Source organism: Aquarana catesbeiana, linkage group LG03 (assembly GCF_042186555.1).
Source record: "Aquarana catesbeiana isolate 2022-GZ linkage group LG03, ASM4218655v1, whole genome shotgun sequence".
Taxonomy (NCBI): Eukaryota; Metazoa; Chordata; class Amphibia; order Anura; family Ranidae; genus Aquarana; species Aquarana catesbeiana.
The window spans coordinates 22,261,256-22,276,077 of record NC_133326.1 but is presented as its reverse complement, the minus strand read 5'-3'; the positions used below and the strand labels follow the sequence as shown (position 1 = coordinate 22,276,077).

Below are 14,822 nucleotides of genomic sequence, written 5' to 3'. Positions count from 1 at the left end.
AATTTTGTAGAGCCGATCGTATCCAGGGTCACCCTGAGGACGACAGAGTTCATTGTCATTGAAATGCACGAACCGCAAGATCTGCTCATATCGTGCCCTGGTCATGGAGGCAGAGAACACGGGCATATGGTAAATTGGGTCAGTGGACCAATATGACCGCAACTCACTTTTTTTAACTATGCCCATGCGTAGGGATAGGCCCAGGAAGGTCTTAAATTCGGAAACCGTAGTAGGTAGCCAATCTCTGGCAAGGGCCAACTGGGGATTAGCAGCGATGAATTGACCAGCATACAAATTTCTTTGGTCCACAATAGATCTATAGAGACCTTCCACGAAAAACAGCGAATAAAAATCAAATGATGTAAATTCAACCTGAATTCCGGGTTGGCCAGTGAATGGGGGAAGTACGGGTGCTGCAGAAGAGGTGGGCTCCCAATTCGGATTGGCAAATGCAGCAGGAAGGGGTATTAATTAATTTGCACTGATATTAATTTGCACTGACAAGGGGCAGAATTGTTTTTTAACTACTGATAGATTTCAGCCGGTGCCTTGGCTTCCATGTCTTTTGCACCTCCCTTTCTGTATGTGTTCAATACTTTTTCCCTTTTATTACACATAACTTAATTTCTGAACAAATTTGTTTTGGTGTCCTTGTATATGTGGACTGCATGGGTTGTTACCGAAATGTGGTGACAATTTCATGTCAATAACACCTTTAGAAATATATTTACCTAGAAAAATGATAACGTGTTTAATACTTATTTTACCCGCTGTATTTGCACAATCTTGTGGAATGTTTATTTAATTTATCTTTACTCACTTTAAAATTAACAGATTTGTGCTGTATAGTAGAGAATGTACATACACATATATAGCTGCTGTATCTGTACTATGCCAGCTCTGGTGATATTATTGAATTGTTGTGGCTTCATTATATTAATAGGTCAGTTGTGGAGCCTGCCCAACGATTTCCTCCAAACCCCTAACCACTGCCAAGTGCTATTGTTCTTCAGTGGACCAAAAATAAGTAATTATTAAAACAGAGACAAGTATTAATAACAATGTGAGAAATGGAAATTATCTTTGGGTTTATCTATCCTCTTCAAGTACCCTACAGTGCACCATGAAGAACAGAAAAAAATAACAAAGATTGCAGTTGGTTGAACTGCTATTAAACCATTAAAGTTAACCTGTTGCTTTATCCTACATAGACAAATAATAGGTTCACTTTAAAGTGATATTAAAGGCAAAGTTTTTTTGTTTTTTTAAATACTTACCTGCTCTGTGCAGTGGTTTTGCACAGAGCATCCCCGATCCTCCTCTACTCGTTCCCTCACCGGCACTCCTTGCCCCTCCCTCCTGCCAACTGCCCACAGAGCAAACAGATTGCTATGGGGGCACCCCAGAAGGCTCCTCCCCAGCTGCTGCATTTGCATGTCCATTCATACACAGAGCCGCGGCTTTGCCCCACCCCCTCTCCCTTTTCACTGTCTCACTGGCTGTGATTGACAGCAGCGGGAGCCAATGTCTCTCACTGCTGTCTCAGTTAATCTTCCCTTCTTCTGCATCACAGCGGCTTCCACTGTGCGGCTCCTCCCTCTTCCTCCTAGGCGTCCAATAGGATAGCTTGTCCTTTCAGCCAATCGGGTGACGGGTCTCAAGACCTGCTTCCTGATTGGCCTGGAGGAGGATCAGTGTGGCGATAGCGAATATTCATTCACTTTTGTCACACACCTGGGTGGGATCGGGGTGCAGTGCTCTGCGCCCCAAGCCCACCCTTTTTTGAAGACTAGTAGAGCCTCTGGCTCTAATCACGTGCTTCAAAAACTTCCTGGAATCCATCTGCCCTTAGCTCACACAGGCAGGAGGGTGTGGTTAGCTGAAAAAGCCCCTCCTCCAGATAAAAAAAAAATGCCATGAAGTCTCGCCAGTTCCTAAATGTCTTGCAGGATAATTTCATGGGTCAGATGGTAGATGCACCAACTAGAAACAAGGCGTTACTAGATCTACTGATTACCAACAATACAGACCTGATCACGGATGTGGAAATACGGGGCAATTTAGGAAACAGCGATCACAGGTCAATTGGCTTCAGTATAAATCACAGAAATAGGAAACATAAGGGGAACACAAAGACATTGAATTTCAAAAGAGCCAACTTCCCTAAACTACAAACCTTGCTAGAAGATATAAATTGGGATAAAATCTTAGAAACGAAGAACACGGGGGAGAGATGGGTTTGCTTTAAGAGCATATTAAATAACGGCATTAGCCAGTGCATCCCATTGGGAAATAAATTCAAAAGAGAGAACAAAAGTCCTGGATAGCTTAACTCCAATGTAAAAATGCATATAAAAGCAAAGGCCTTCAAAAAATACAAGGCTGAGGGATCATCATCATCAGCATTCAGACTTTACAAAGAATGCAGCAAGAAATGTAAGGGTGCAATTAGGGCGGCTAAGATAGAACACGAAAGACACATAGCAGAGGAGAGCAAAAAAAAATCCCAAGAAATTCTTTAAGTATGTAAACAGTAAAAAAGGGAGGACAGACCATATGAGGAAGAACATCTGGTTACAAAGGATGGGGAGATGGCGAAGGTATTGAATTTATTCTTTTCCTTAGTCTTCACGAGGGAATCAGGGGGGCTTCAGTAACCAAAACTGAAGTGTTTTTGCTCGTGACACATCTCAGGAAGCACTCTCATGGCTAACAGAGGACAGAATTAGAAATAGACTTAGAAATAGACTTACCAAACTTACCATTAATAAATCACCGGCACCAGATGGCTTGCACCCAAGGGCACTTAGGGAACTCAGTCACATACTTGCCACACCATTGTTCCTAATTTTTACTGACAGTCTACTGACTATAATGGTTCCAGCCGATTGGAGAAAAGCCAATGTAGCACCAATATTTAAAAAAGGGCCAAAATATATCCCTGGGAATTACAGACCAGTTAGCCTAACATCAATAGTATGCAAGCTCTTGGAGGGGGTGATAAGGGACTATATACAAGATTTTAGTAATGAAAACGAAACTGTATCATTAGTAGTAATCTGCATTGATTTAAGAAGAATCTTTCTTGCCAAACCAATCTATTAACCTTCTATGAGGAGGTGAGTTGCCATCTAGATAAAGGAAGGCCCGTAGACGTGGTGTTATGGAAATGATTAAGAGCTCCAATCGAGCTCAAGGTTATCTGCTGCTGTCTCTAATTTGAAAAGTGTTGATATGCATGCATATAAAAGTAAACACACTGAGACACGCTCAGTTTCGTTACTGTTACACTTCTAATTTATTCAAGGCGGTGTTAATGTTTTATACACACAAATACGTCATTGCTATGTCAGTCTAATAGGTACATCTCATTGGTCAAGATAGAAAAGAAGATGGATAATTTTCATAACGAGGTTTGGCTCTCTTTGTTCTTATCTCCAGTTCCGCGTTCTTCTGTGTGTGGGAGGTAGGGGGTACACGCCATTTTGAGAAAATATAGGAACAGAGCAAATCTGTATACTTATATAATGAGTAAGGAGAAAAATATGTATGCACATAAGAAAATAGACATTTTCAGATTACTATTATTATTATCTACATCACATTCCTTCACAATCCCCCCTAAAATGACTATTTTCTCTTTTCTGTCCCTAATACTAAAGGTCCTACTTTTTAGCCTGGCCCTTCTCCTCAGCAACTCTTTTAGGCAGTATATAGAATTGGGCAGCAACTGTTCACTTCCCTCCTCGATACAGCTGGAGAGGTGCAGTCAGGCGCTATCTATCCCTATAACCCTATAGGATTGTGAGATTATGGACAGGGAGTGACTGTAGAGGAGTGAAGGGTTTGTCATCTTCCATCATAAGGAGGTCCTCTTCTTCTTGGTGGAGAAATGTAGGTGTGCTATTGTCTACAGCCTTGCTCATTAACTTTTTTACAAAAGGTAGAATACAGCATATAATCAGGGCTAAAAGGACCAGGATTATTAATACCGTTACCCGTATCTGGGCGAGCACCTTCTGCCACCCACTCATCCAGCTAAAATATTGATCCCATGGGTCTGTGATACCTGAGTTCTTCTTCAACTCTAGTGACAGATCTTCTAATTTCTTTATAGCTAAAGTAACCTTACCATTTGGGCCAATATTATCAGGAATGTATGTACAACAGGTTCCCGTTTTTTCCTATGATTTTACAAAACACCTCCTTTCCCAGATAACACCATGTCTAAGGCCATCCGGTCCTGGAATGTCATGTAGGAAGTGGGGGCTAACTGATCAGAAATTCCCTGGAGGGCATCTTTAGAGTAATTTACAAATCTCTGTTGGTTATAATATGTATAGTGTCAGGTCACCTAGAGGCTGGGTGACAGATGCACACCGTTGGGATCAGGAGTGCACCGCAAGGTAGTAGACCCTACGGCTGACTGCTGCGGATTGTACCCTGGGAGGTTCAGGAATCAGGTTTACTGGATCACTGACACAGATCCCACTGGGAGCTAGAACATAGATTCCCCAGGGCGCGGAGTCTAAGAGCCAGCGGGTGTTCACCAGAGCCTCTAGTGGTGAGGATGGACTGCGCTGCAGTCTGGCTCCAGGTCGCGGCCCCCAGGGTCTCACAGCTCACGCTCACGGTAGACTACAGGAGATGAGGAAGGAGGGAGCTGGCTGGAACATCAGGGTCACAGGCAAACAGGGATGGTCGGGAACAGGCCAAAGTCGGTAACAGGAATCAGATGTAGGAAACACAGCAAGTACACATAGAGGCTAACACACAGTGGTTGATCAGCACTGCTGGCTTGCAGTGCACAGGTTAATATAGGGTTCCCTGATATGGCCTGGGGTGGGGCCATGCTTAGAGGGGAGGTTACAAAAGCAGTCAGGTGAGGGTCAGCTGGTCTCTAGAGATGAACACATGGAGACAGGTATGCTGATCGACAAACTCTATTGCATAACCATGACATGTAGTTAATTCAATCTACATTCTTGCTGACAGTTGTTATGGGGATCAAAGACTCAAAACCAGCTTTTACCTGATCCCTGCCTTTAAACTCATCAGGGACCCCCCTTGTAACCCCTATGACATGTATGTATACATGAGGATCAAAGCTTCCGGAGAGAGCTGCTCGCTTCCTCCTCTGACTGTGTGCTGGGTCAGTGTATGTATCAGGGGTATCTTTGGTTAGGATATGGGGGCTTTCTATTTTCATCTTTTTTGTCTAATGCACTCTGTGGTCGCCCATTCTGGCCCTGTGTTCCAACCCACTGGCCCCCACAGAAACCACAACTCTGTCCCCAGTAACTGTCTGTGTGGCATACATATATGTCCTTACCGTCAGGGATATCACTGTACCAATGGCATCACCATGAAGGGTCAAACGGACAAGGTACTATGTCACCGTAATCTAAGGTAAAGGTGGTCACATGTGTACCTGAAGAGTTACACCAAAACGTAATTATGTTATCATTTTTGTGATGGCCACCTCCTGGGCCCCTCCCCCCTAGATCAAACAGAAAAAGGATATGCAGCACCCGAAAACACGCTCTCCTGCAGTGATAAGCGTGCATTCAGGTGTTCTTCCTGGCCAACTTGACTGAGGTGGCTGTGGTCAGCAAAACTTGGAATGGACCATCATAACTTGGCTCAAGGATCTCCAGACAGTAGTTGGTGTGTTCCTGTATCTAATTCAGGATCTGGAATGGAAGAAAACACCTGGACATGCATTCAGGTTAATTCTCGTGATAATGTGGTTACATAATTAGTCAACACATCAGACTGTAACTGTAACTGTTGTGGAAAGTAACAACCAAGTCTGGGAGCTGAACCAAACAAAATTTCATAAGGGGATAGGGCATGTTTCCCCCGGGGGTGTGTCTGACACTGAACAGGGCAATGGGCTAACTGTCTGGCCAACTCATGTTAGTCTCTTGGGCCATCTTTAACATCCTGTTTTTAGTGTCCCATTCATCCTTTCTACCTTCCCGCTACTTTGAGGGTGGTATGGGATGTGTAGTGCCAACTGAACCCCCAGTGCTGCCCAAATCTCTTCAGTAAGGGTTGTTGTTAGGGCTGGTCCCTGATCTCTCAATATCACCTCTGGGACCCCAAATCTACATACTATCTCACTCAGTAATTTCTTAGCTGTGGTCCTGGCAGTCATGACCACTTCCACTAGGGCGTATTCGAATCTGCCACTTCTTGGCACTTGAGAATGATCAATTTGCATCCTCTGGAATGGGGTATAGGGCTTTTGCCAGGTGCTTCTTCTGTGCATTCTGGGTTACATTTGGTGCAGATAATGCATGATCTGCAGAAGCTGTCGGTCAGTGGAGTAACTCTTGGTGCAACACTTGTTGATAAGAGAGTTCATAAAAGTCTTTGTCAAGTGGGCAGCTCCATGTGCCCATTGCACCACGGCTGGGTACATACTCCTGGGTAGACAAGGCTTCTTGTTGCACTCGAATAGTCCATTTCTGAGAGTTGTTCCTCTCCGTTTCCAGCTTTCCTTCTTATCCGGACTTGCTGTTTCCTGTAGTTCTTTTAGATAAACTCTGTCCACTGGGAAAGTCTGTAAGGTAAGCACGGGGTGGTCTTCTTCTACCACCCTGCTGTCCACTTCCCGCGGACCACCAGCTGTCTGTTTGGCAGCTGTATTGGCTTGATGATTGCCTTAAGCTTCTTTTGAGTTCATTTTGTCGTGTGCTTTTACTCAGAATAGTCACTTGGGTTGGGAGAAGCAAGGCATCAATCAATTTTTCACAGGTGTTCCTGCAGCCATCAGGAATCCTCTGTCCTAGATAACACCATAATCATGGGCAATGCTGAAAGCATATCTTGAGTCCATGAATGTTGGCTCTTTTTCCCTCTGCCCATTTACGTGCTGTAGTAAGTGCTTATAGCTCTGCCTCCTGTGTAGACATCACCGGTGTTAAGGCTTCAGCTTGTAGAACAGTGTTTTCAGTGGTGACCGCGTGTCCTGTGCGGTCACGGGGGTAACAAGTCAAGACTCTACTCCTCCTCCTCCTTTCCCCCCTCGAGAAGTGGAAGAAGGGTGGTAGGGTTCAGTGTTTGACAACTTAATAGAGTAATGCTGTCCAGTAGGAGGGAACACAGGAGTCTCAAGTGTCTGGTAGTGGACAAGTGTTTCGGCTGGATCTTGGTTGAATATGGCAACAACGTCATGGGGAACAAGCAGAACGAGGCAGTGTCCGAGGACCAAGTTCAAAGTTTTGTCAAGCAAGTCTTGTGTAGCAAATCCAGCTCGGAGACACAATAGGCCTCCTCTTGCTACCGCATCCAGCAGACAGGAATAATATCCTATGGGGCGTAGGCTGATGCCATGTGATTGGGTGAGTACACCTGCAGCATGTCCCAGACGTTCGGATACAAAGAGCTTGAGCGTTTTGTCGTAGGCTGGGAGCCCTAGCGCCGGGGGTGGCGCACTCAAGGGTTTCAAACTTTAGATATTTCTTCAGGAGACATCTGGAAGGGTCTGATTGCAGAGCATCAGTAGGAAGGCTTCTGGAATCCATGCTCTGCACTAGGAAATTAGTCCAAGGAAAATGACAGGTGTTGAGCACCACTGCAATTTGGGCTTTGAGGCTCTGCAGCCCTGGTTGGCAAGATAGCACAACAGGCTTTCTGAGGTGACTTCAACAGGGGGTAAGTCAGCTGCACAAAAGAGAAGGTCATCAACATGTTGGAAGAGAATCACTTCCGGGTGTTCCTTTTGTCATGTGTTAAGGATGATAGCCATAGCTTTTGCAAACTGGCTTGGAAAGTTCTGTGCCCCTTGTGGCACAACTGTTTAGGTATGTTGCCGTTTCTTTCCGTGGATGAATGCGAAAAGGTACCAGCAGAAGGGGTGAGGGTGGACACTGAAGAAAACGTTTGTAAGGTCCACCTCTGTGAGGTATTTTGCAGTCAAAGGCATCCACAGTAGGTACCTGGTTCTCTTTTTAGGATTCTCTTCTTGGGGTTATTGTGGTTTCCGGGGCAATGAAGCGCCCTCTTTTAGCTTGACTGAAACTGGTGGCACCTTTAAGTTACCGTTGTCTCCCGGTCCTGTGGACCATAGGCACGCAGGGATTCTGTCAAGTACTTCCTGCAGTATTGAACTTGAAGTTTTTTTTTTTTTTTTTTTTTTTTTTCTTCATTAAGTGTCATCAGGAGAGGCAGAGAACACAAAGCAGATGAGTCTTCTAAAGATAGGGGAGTATGTAACTTCACCCCCCTTCAGGCGTGTCCTGATTGAGGCCTGTAGTCTGGACAACACATCAGCTCCTAGTAGATTCAAGGGACATGTAGAGGACACCACAAATCTGGCAAGCAAATCAGGAAGTGGAAAGGAAAGAATTATTAGGCAGGTTCACCGCTCTCAACACACTTTTGGCTGCACCCCTGTCAATGAGGAAAGTGGTAGGTTTTTCGTCTGGGACATCTTGGGGCTCTGCATTCTTTTTTGAAGTGACCCCGTTTCCCACAGTTGTAACAGGTGATCCTTTCCCTGGTATTGGGCAGTGGTGGTGGACTAGTGTAGGTGGGATCTTCGTCATGGGTTACCATGAGGGGCGTTGGTTTTTTACCTTTTTGATTTTCTATACCTCTGGCCACCAACAATAAATCAGACATTTTCATTGAATGGTATTCAGGGCGGGCCACCATCAGGCCTTTTCTGATATCCTCTCTGAGCCCTGAAACAAAAGCAGTTGATAACATGTGTGTGTGTGCCTTTATGAGTCTAGCATGATACTTCTTCACAGACTCCCCTTTATCTTGGGTAATATCTTGGATTGTGGTCTTCTGATCCGTCAACTTCTCCTTTGCCCAGTCGTGGAGTTGTGCACAGAACTCCACGCCTGAGGTGTAGGAAGTGGCACTTGTCAGGCAGGCATCATTGAAGGCCATCTGCATGACTGGCCAAAAGACATATCCTGCTTTGATTTGGCATAGGCTGATCAAGTCTCTCCAGGCAGCTGAGTAAGTTTCTTGTATCTGCACTATCCTGTGGTAGAAGGGAATTGGCTGCTTCTCTGGGTCAGGCAGACTTGTCACTAAGGCCGCTGCTTGTGATAGAGTAAAAGCGACATACATCACTGGTGCCCCTTCTGGTAACCGAGACTGTTGTTGGGGCAGGGGCTGACAAGAGGCACTGTTCTTTACGGTTGCCAGCATGTGTTTGAGATCCTCTCGGAACTGAGAGTCTGGAGCCGGATTGGGGGTTAAATCAGTGGGTGGCCTTGCTGCCTGCTGTCGGGCTTCCCACTCAGATGCTTCTTCATCATTAACATATCCGGCCTGAGAATGTGATGCTCCCGTATTGGGGAAGACAGGTGTGTGGTATGAACCATCTTGGTTTAAAACAGGGAGGGCTGGGTACAGGCTGTTTAAGCTTACTGGGTGTACCAAGATGGCCGCCGGCAGGAAGTGCACTGGACTGGGTAGAGAGTGAAGGCATGGGTGCACTAAGATGGCCGCCGGGCTGAGTTGTCACAGTGGGTTGTGTTTGGGTGGTGAGAAAGGAGTGGTTGTTAGACGGAGGGCAGTACTGTCCCTCCCCTCCTTTGTTTCAGGTTCCAACATATTATCAGTTTTGTGATAAACATACATAATACAATCGCCATCTTTCTTAACTTCCTTTATCCAATTTTCTTTATCACACAGGATTTTTCTCCCTGTTTCTTCTGCAACATAACTTTCGTCACTTCTTTCAACTTTGTTAACTATTTCAACATCTTCTTCTCTCCTTCTTTACAATATCACTTTCATTACAATATCACTTTCTGTTTCTCGGCTAACGGCTTGAGAGGGGAATACATACAACCAAGGAGTTAATATTTTTCTCAGCGTTCTTATCAGCAAATTCCTTCGGTGGGAGCTCATAAGACTAATGTACGGTTAATCTCAGAACAAGAACAAACACATTAGGGGTAGTGAGGAGCAACGGCCCGCGACCCAACAGATCTCCCGGGCAGCCCCCCTCCGACTTTAACCAGTCCCCACCCCCTCTCGTGTATATAGCAAACAATAAACCACAAATACAATCACGACAGGACATTACACCTGCCACTCTCTGAACCGTAAAGCCTCAGCAGGCTAAGATAAACGCAAGGGCAGACCACCCTGCAAAAATAAACCCGTTTATAGACGTTTTTCTACAGCTCTACACCAAGAGGCCGACAACTCTTCTTGGGGTGAGTCCTCTGTAACGCTTTCAGACTGCAAAGCCAGCAGCTGAGATAACTCTCAAAGGTTCCTTGAACCTAGAGTACACCTGTCTATAAACGACTGCTACAAAAAAACTATCTCATCCCAGAGGCCGACAGCTCGTCTGGAGATGAGACCATACATTCACGCATGTAGCACTTTTAGACTGCTGAGTTTCGTAGCCCAAAGAATGGCAGACAGTGAACAAATACAGTCAGCAGAAACCCATTGACAGGTTCGTTAAACAACCTCAGGCGAGGAAATACCTGCCTCTAAGACAGTCTCAGCATACCGACAGAATCCAGCCGTCAACCGAAAGATAAGAGAGTCGTACAGTGGTAAGAATATAAATCAACTCACCGGTACTGTTAGGGCTGCGCAAACCCCACTCTCATTAATCAGTTAACGCCCGAATGCTTGTCGCGGTATAACTTCGACCGTAGCCTGAGGTCCCGGGTTTCGGCACCAACTGTTATGGAAATGATTAAGAGCTCCAATCGAGCTCAAGGTTATCTGCTGCTGTCTCTAATTTGAAAAGTGTTGATATGCATGCATATAAAAGTAAACACACTGAGACACGCTCAGTTTCGTTACTGTTACACTTCTAATTTATTCAAGGCGGTGTTAATGTTTTATACACACAAATACGTCATTGCTATGTCAGTCTAATAGGTACATCTCATTGGTCAAGATAGAAAAGAAGATGGATAATTTTCATAACGAGGTTTGGCTCTCTTTGTTCTTATCTCCAGTTCCGCGTTCTTCTGTGTGTGGGAGGTAGGGGGTACACGCCATTTTGAGAAAATATAGGAACAGAGCAAATCTGTATACTTATATAATGAGTAAGGAGAAAAATATGTATGCACATAAGAAAATAGACATTTTCAGATTACTATTATTATTATCTACATCACATTCCTTCACAGTGGTGTATCTGGATTTTGCAAAAGCATTTGACACAGTTCCCCATAAGCGTTTACTGTACAAAGTACAGTCCGTTGGCATGGACCATAGGGTGAGTACATGGATTGAAAACCGGCTACAAGGGAGAGTTCAGAGGGTGGTGATAAATGAGGAGTACTTGGAATGGTCAGGGGTGGGTAGTGGGGTCCCCCAGGGTTCTGTGCTGGGACCAATCCTGTTTATTATGTTCATAAACGACCTGGAGGATGTGGTAAACAGTTCAATCTCTGTATTTGCAGACGACACTAAGCTAAGCAGGGCAATAACTTCTCCGCAGGATGTGGAAACCTTGCAAGAAGATCTGAACAAATTAATGGGGTGGGCAACTACATGGCAAATGAGGTTCAAAAAATGTAAAATAATGCATTTGAGTGGCAAAAACATGAATGCAATCTATACACTGGGGGGAGAACCTCTGGGGGAATCTAGGATAAAAAAGGACCTGGGGGTCCTAGTAGATGATAGTCTCAGCAATGGCATGCAATGCCAAGCTGCTGCTAACAAAACAAACAGACTATTGGCATACATTAAAAAAAGGGGTTTAACTCCAGACATAAAACAATAATTCTCCCACTCTATAAGACTCTGGTCTGGCCGCACCTGGATTATGCCATCCAGTTCTGGGCACCAGTCCACAGGAAGGATGTACTGGAAATGGAGCGAGTACAAAGAAGGGCAACAAAGCTAATAAAGGGTCTGGAGGATATTAGTTATGAAGAAAGGTTGCGAGCACTGAACTTATTCTCTGGGGAAGAAATGCTTGAGAAATGCTATGATTTCAATTTACAAATACCGTACTGGTGACCACACAATAGGGATAAAACTTTTTTGTGGAAGGGAGTTTAATAAGACTCGTGGCCACTCATTAATGTTAGAAGAAAAGAGGTTTAACCTTAAACTGCGTAGAAGGTTCTTTACTGTAAGAGCGGCAAGGATGTGGAATTCCCTTCCACAGGCGGTGCTCTCAGCGGGGGGCATCGATATTTTCAAAAAACGATTAGATAAGCACCTGAGCGACCACAACATACAGAGATATACAATGTAATACTGACATATAATCACACACGACTTGATGGACTTGTGTCTTTTTTCAACCTCACCTACTATGTAACTATGCAACTCCTGGGATGTATGACATCATTTTGTCATAGAAATCAGGAAGCAACTGAAGAAATGTAAAAAAAAAAAAAAGTTTTAAACGCGTAAATATAATATACCTTCCTATGTATTTACTAATGCTAGCAGTATAATGATTAAAATAGTTCATGCTGATAGAGAGTTTAGTTCCACTTTAATAAATACGCTATAAAAGGTTTAAATATATAATGCAGTGTTTGCTAAATGCCTCTTGGGAGATCGGACTTCCAAACTGACCTTCAGGGTATGATGGATTTCATCATCTTTGTTACACATGCATTTGCTTACGATGACATCCCCTCTTTGCTATTTACACTGAAGTATTCTTTGGCTTTGTGTTTGCAGGGCATTGCTGGAAGCAGAGAGCAAAAAGGGATCAGTAATCATCACAGAACACACTATCAGAGACAGGCCTGCAGGTGAGAATCATTCATGAATGCATCATTTTCATTATCTCTTGATGTTGATTTTTTATTCATATCACAGCGACTAAAATGTATATATCACATTAACTTACATCATTGACATAAAACTATGTTATCAGTCTAAGGCCCCTTTCATATTGACAGACTGATTGGGTCCGCCTGACAGTTTTTCAGAATCTGAAAGGAACCTCCATAGCTCTCTATGGTGAGGTGGATGTCAGCGGAAGCATAGCTCCCAACTGTCCCTGATTTCAAGGGACTGTCCCTGATTTGGAGCAATGTCCCTCTATCCCTCATTCCTCCTCATTTGTCCCTCATTTTGGTTTCATCTATATAGTTGTATATAAAATGCCCTTTTTATCTTTTAAAAAGTGTTTCCCAGCGCTAAACCTTTCATCCAAATTCTAAATTGCTGCATTTGTAAATTTTAAAAGCCAATATAAAGGAATAGTAGTGCTAAAAAAAAAACCCTTGTGGATTTAATTAACCTTTTTTTTTTAGTTAATTCTTCTTTAAGGGGGTGTGGCAGGGGGCGTGTCCCATGCCTACATACGTTTGCTAGTAGGTGTCCCTCATTCCCATCTCAAAATGCTGGGAGGTATGGCGGAAGTACGTCCACTGACACCTGCCGGCATCCAAACCGATCTGGTCCACTAAAAAGCAGACGGATGGGGTTCCCCCTCTGTCGGCGGGTCGGATGGAAACGGACAGGCAGTCCATTTCCATCCGACTGCCCCATAGGGAAAAGCGGGCTGTGTCCATGTCCGCCCTGCATAGCGAAGCGGACACGGACCTGTCATTCGCCTGCTTAGCGGGGATCAGCAGACAGATCCCTTGCCATTTAGGCGGATCCACTTGGCAGAGTCCGCCCCCATCTGCAAGGGGCCTTACTATAACAAAATAAAAAAGAGTAACTGAAAAGTTTGTCACTTGGCGATGGTTAGATTGGCTTTTCCTGTGTGCCAAATTAACTAAATGATTATTAGTACATTAAAAGGAAGCTAATAATGTGAAATTTATTTTTAGGGTGGCCCTCCACTTTAACTGGTTGCGCGATAATGCAACGTGATACCCCAAAAAATGTATAACATTTTTTTTACAGAAATAGCGATTTCTTTTGGTGGTATTTGATCACCACTGGGGTTTTTATTTTTATTTTAAAAACAGAAAATAAAAAGACAGAAAATTGTGCGTAAAAAACTTTCAGCTATAAAAATATAAAAAAACAAATAAAAAAAAAATCTAATTTCTTCATAAATTTAGGCCAAAATGTATTCTGCTGCATGTCTTTGGTTAAAAAAAAAATCCCAAAAAGTGTATATTGATTGGTTTGTGTGAACGTTTAGTGTCTACAAACTATGGCATATACAGTATACTGGAACCCGGAAGAAGGGAGCGATGTACAGTTACTTGCCTGTAAAATTTTACTGCGGGCTGTCTGTAAGTGGTTAAAGAATAGATTATGGGGATGTCACAAAAGTGAGGTACCTGGTCACTAAAGATGGGGTCAAATCCTGCACACTTTTATCAGAAGAGAAAGAGTTGTCACATCAAGATTGTTTTTGTTGTCTACAAATACAATTTCTTACATTCTAATATTGATTTTCCAGAAGGAACTAGGATGCTTACTTCTTTTGAATCCAAATGTAACACACTAGTGCTTCTTCCTAAAAATACCTCCCTCCTGGACTACCCACTTCTACATGCTCTATATTCCCAATTATGCCAAGTTTACAAAAAAGACACTTTGTACCTTTGTACCACACACGCCACTATTATTTTTAGAAAATATTTTAGAGGGATATTTATTTAGTGTCACTTTAAGCATACTTACAGAAAATTGTGAATTTTTTGGCGTGCACCAGTCTTTGTTAATTACCCCAGTGTTTCCAATCGTCCTAAATCCAGACCTGTAGATAGCACTAGCCAGAACCAGGAATGGGGTTTTCTCCAAATTGCAGCTTTTCTATTACTCTTTATAAATCAACCAGCAGGACCGTTAACAAAGTTGCAAGTTAACATTTATGTATAGGACCAATTTAAATAAAGCAAATGAAAAATAACACATTCTTTTTTTCGTTGTATGTTACA

The 14,822-nt window shown here is 43.6% G+C and overlaps 1 protein-coding gene across 1 annotated transcript in view; it reads left to right on the top strand.

Moving 5' to 3' along the window:
* The window catches only part of SYNM (synemin), a 70,760-nt gene that overhangs the window by 41,330 nt on the left and 14,608 nt on the right, over positions 1–14,822 (top strand). The window contains exon 3 of the mRNA XM_073618390.1: positions 12,652–12,725. Coding sequence (XP_073474491.1) covers positions 12,652–12,725 — 74 coding nt within the window. The remainder of the gene's footprint in view (positions 1–12,651; positions 12,726–14,822) is intronic.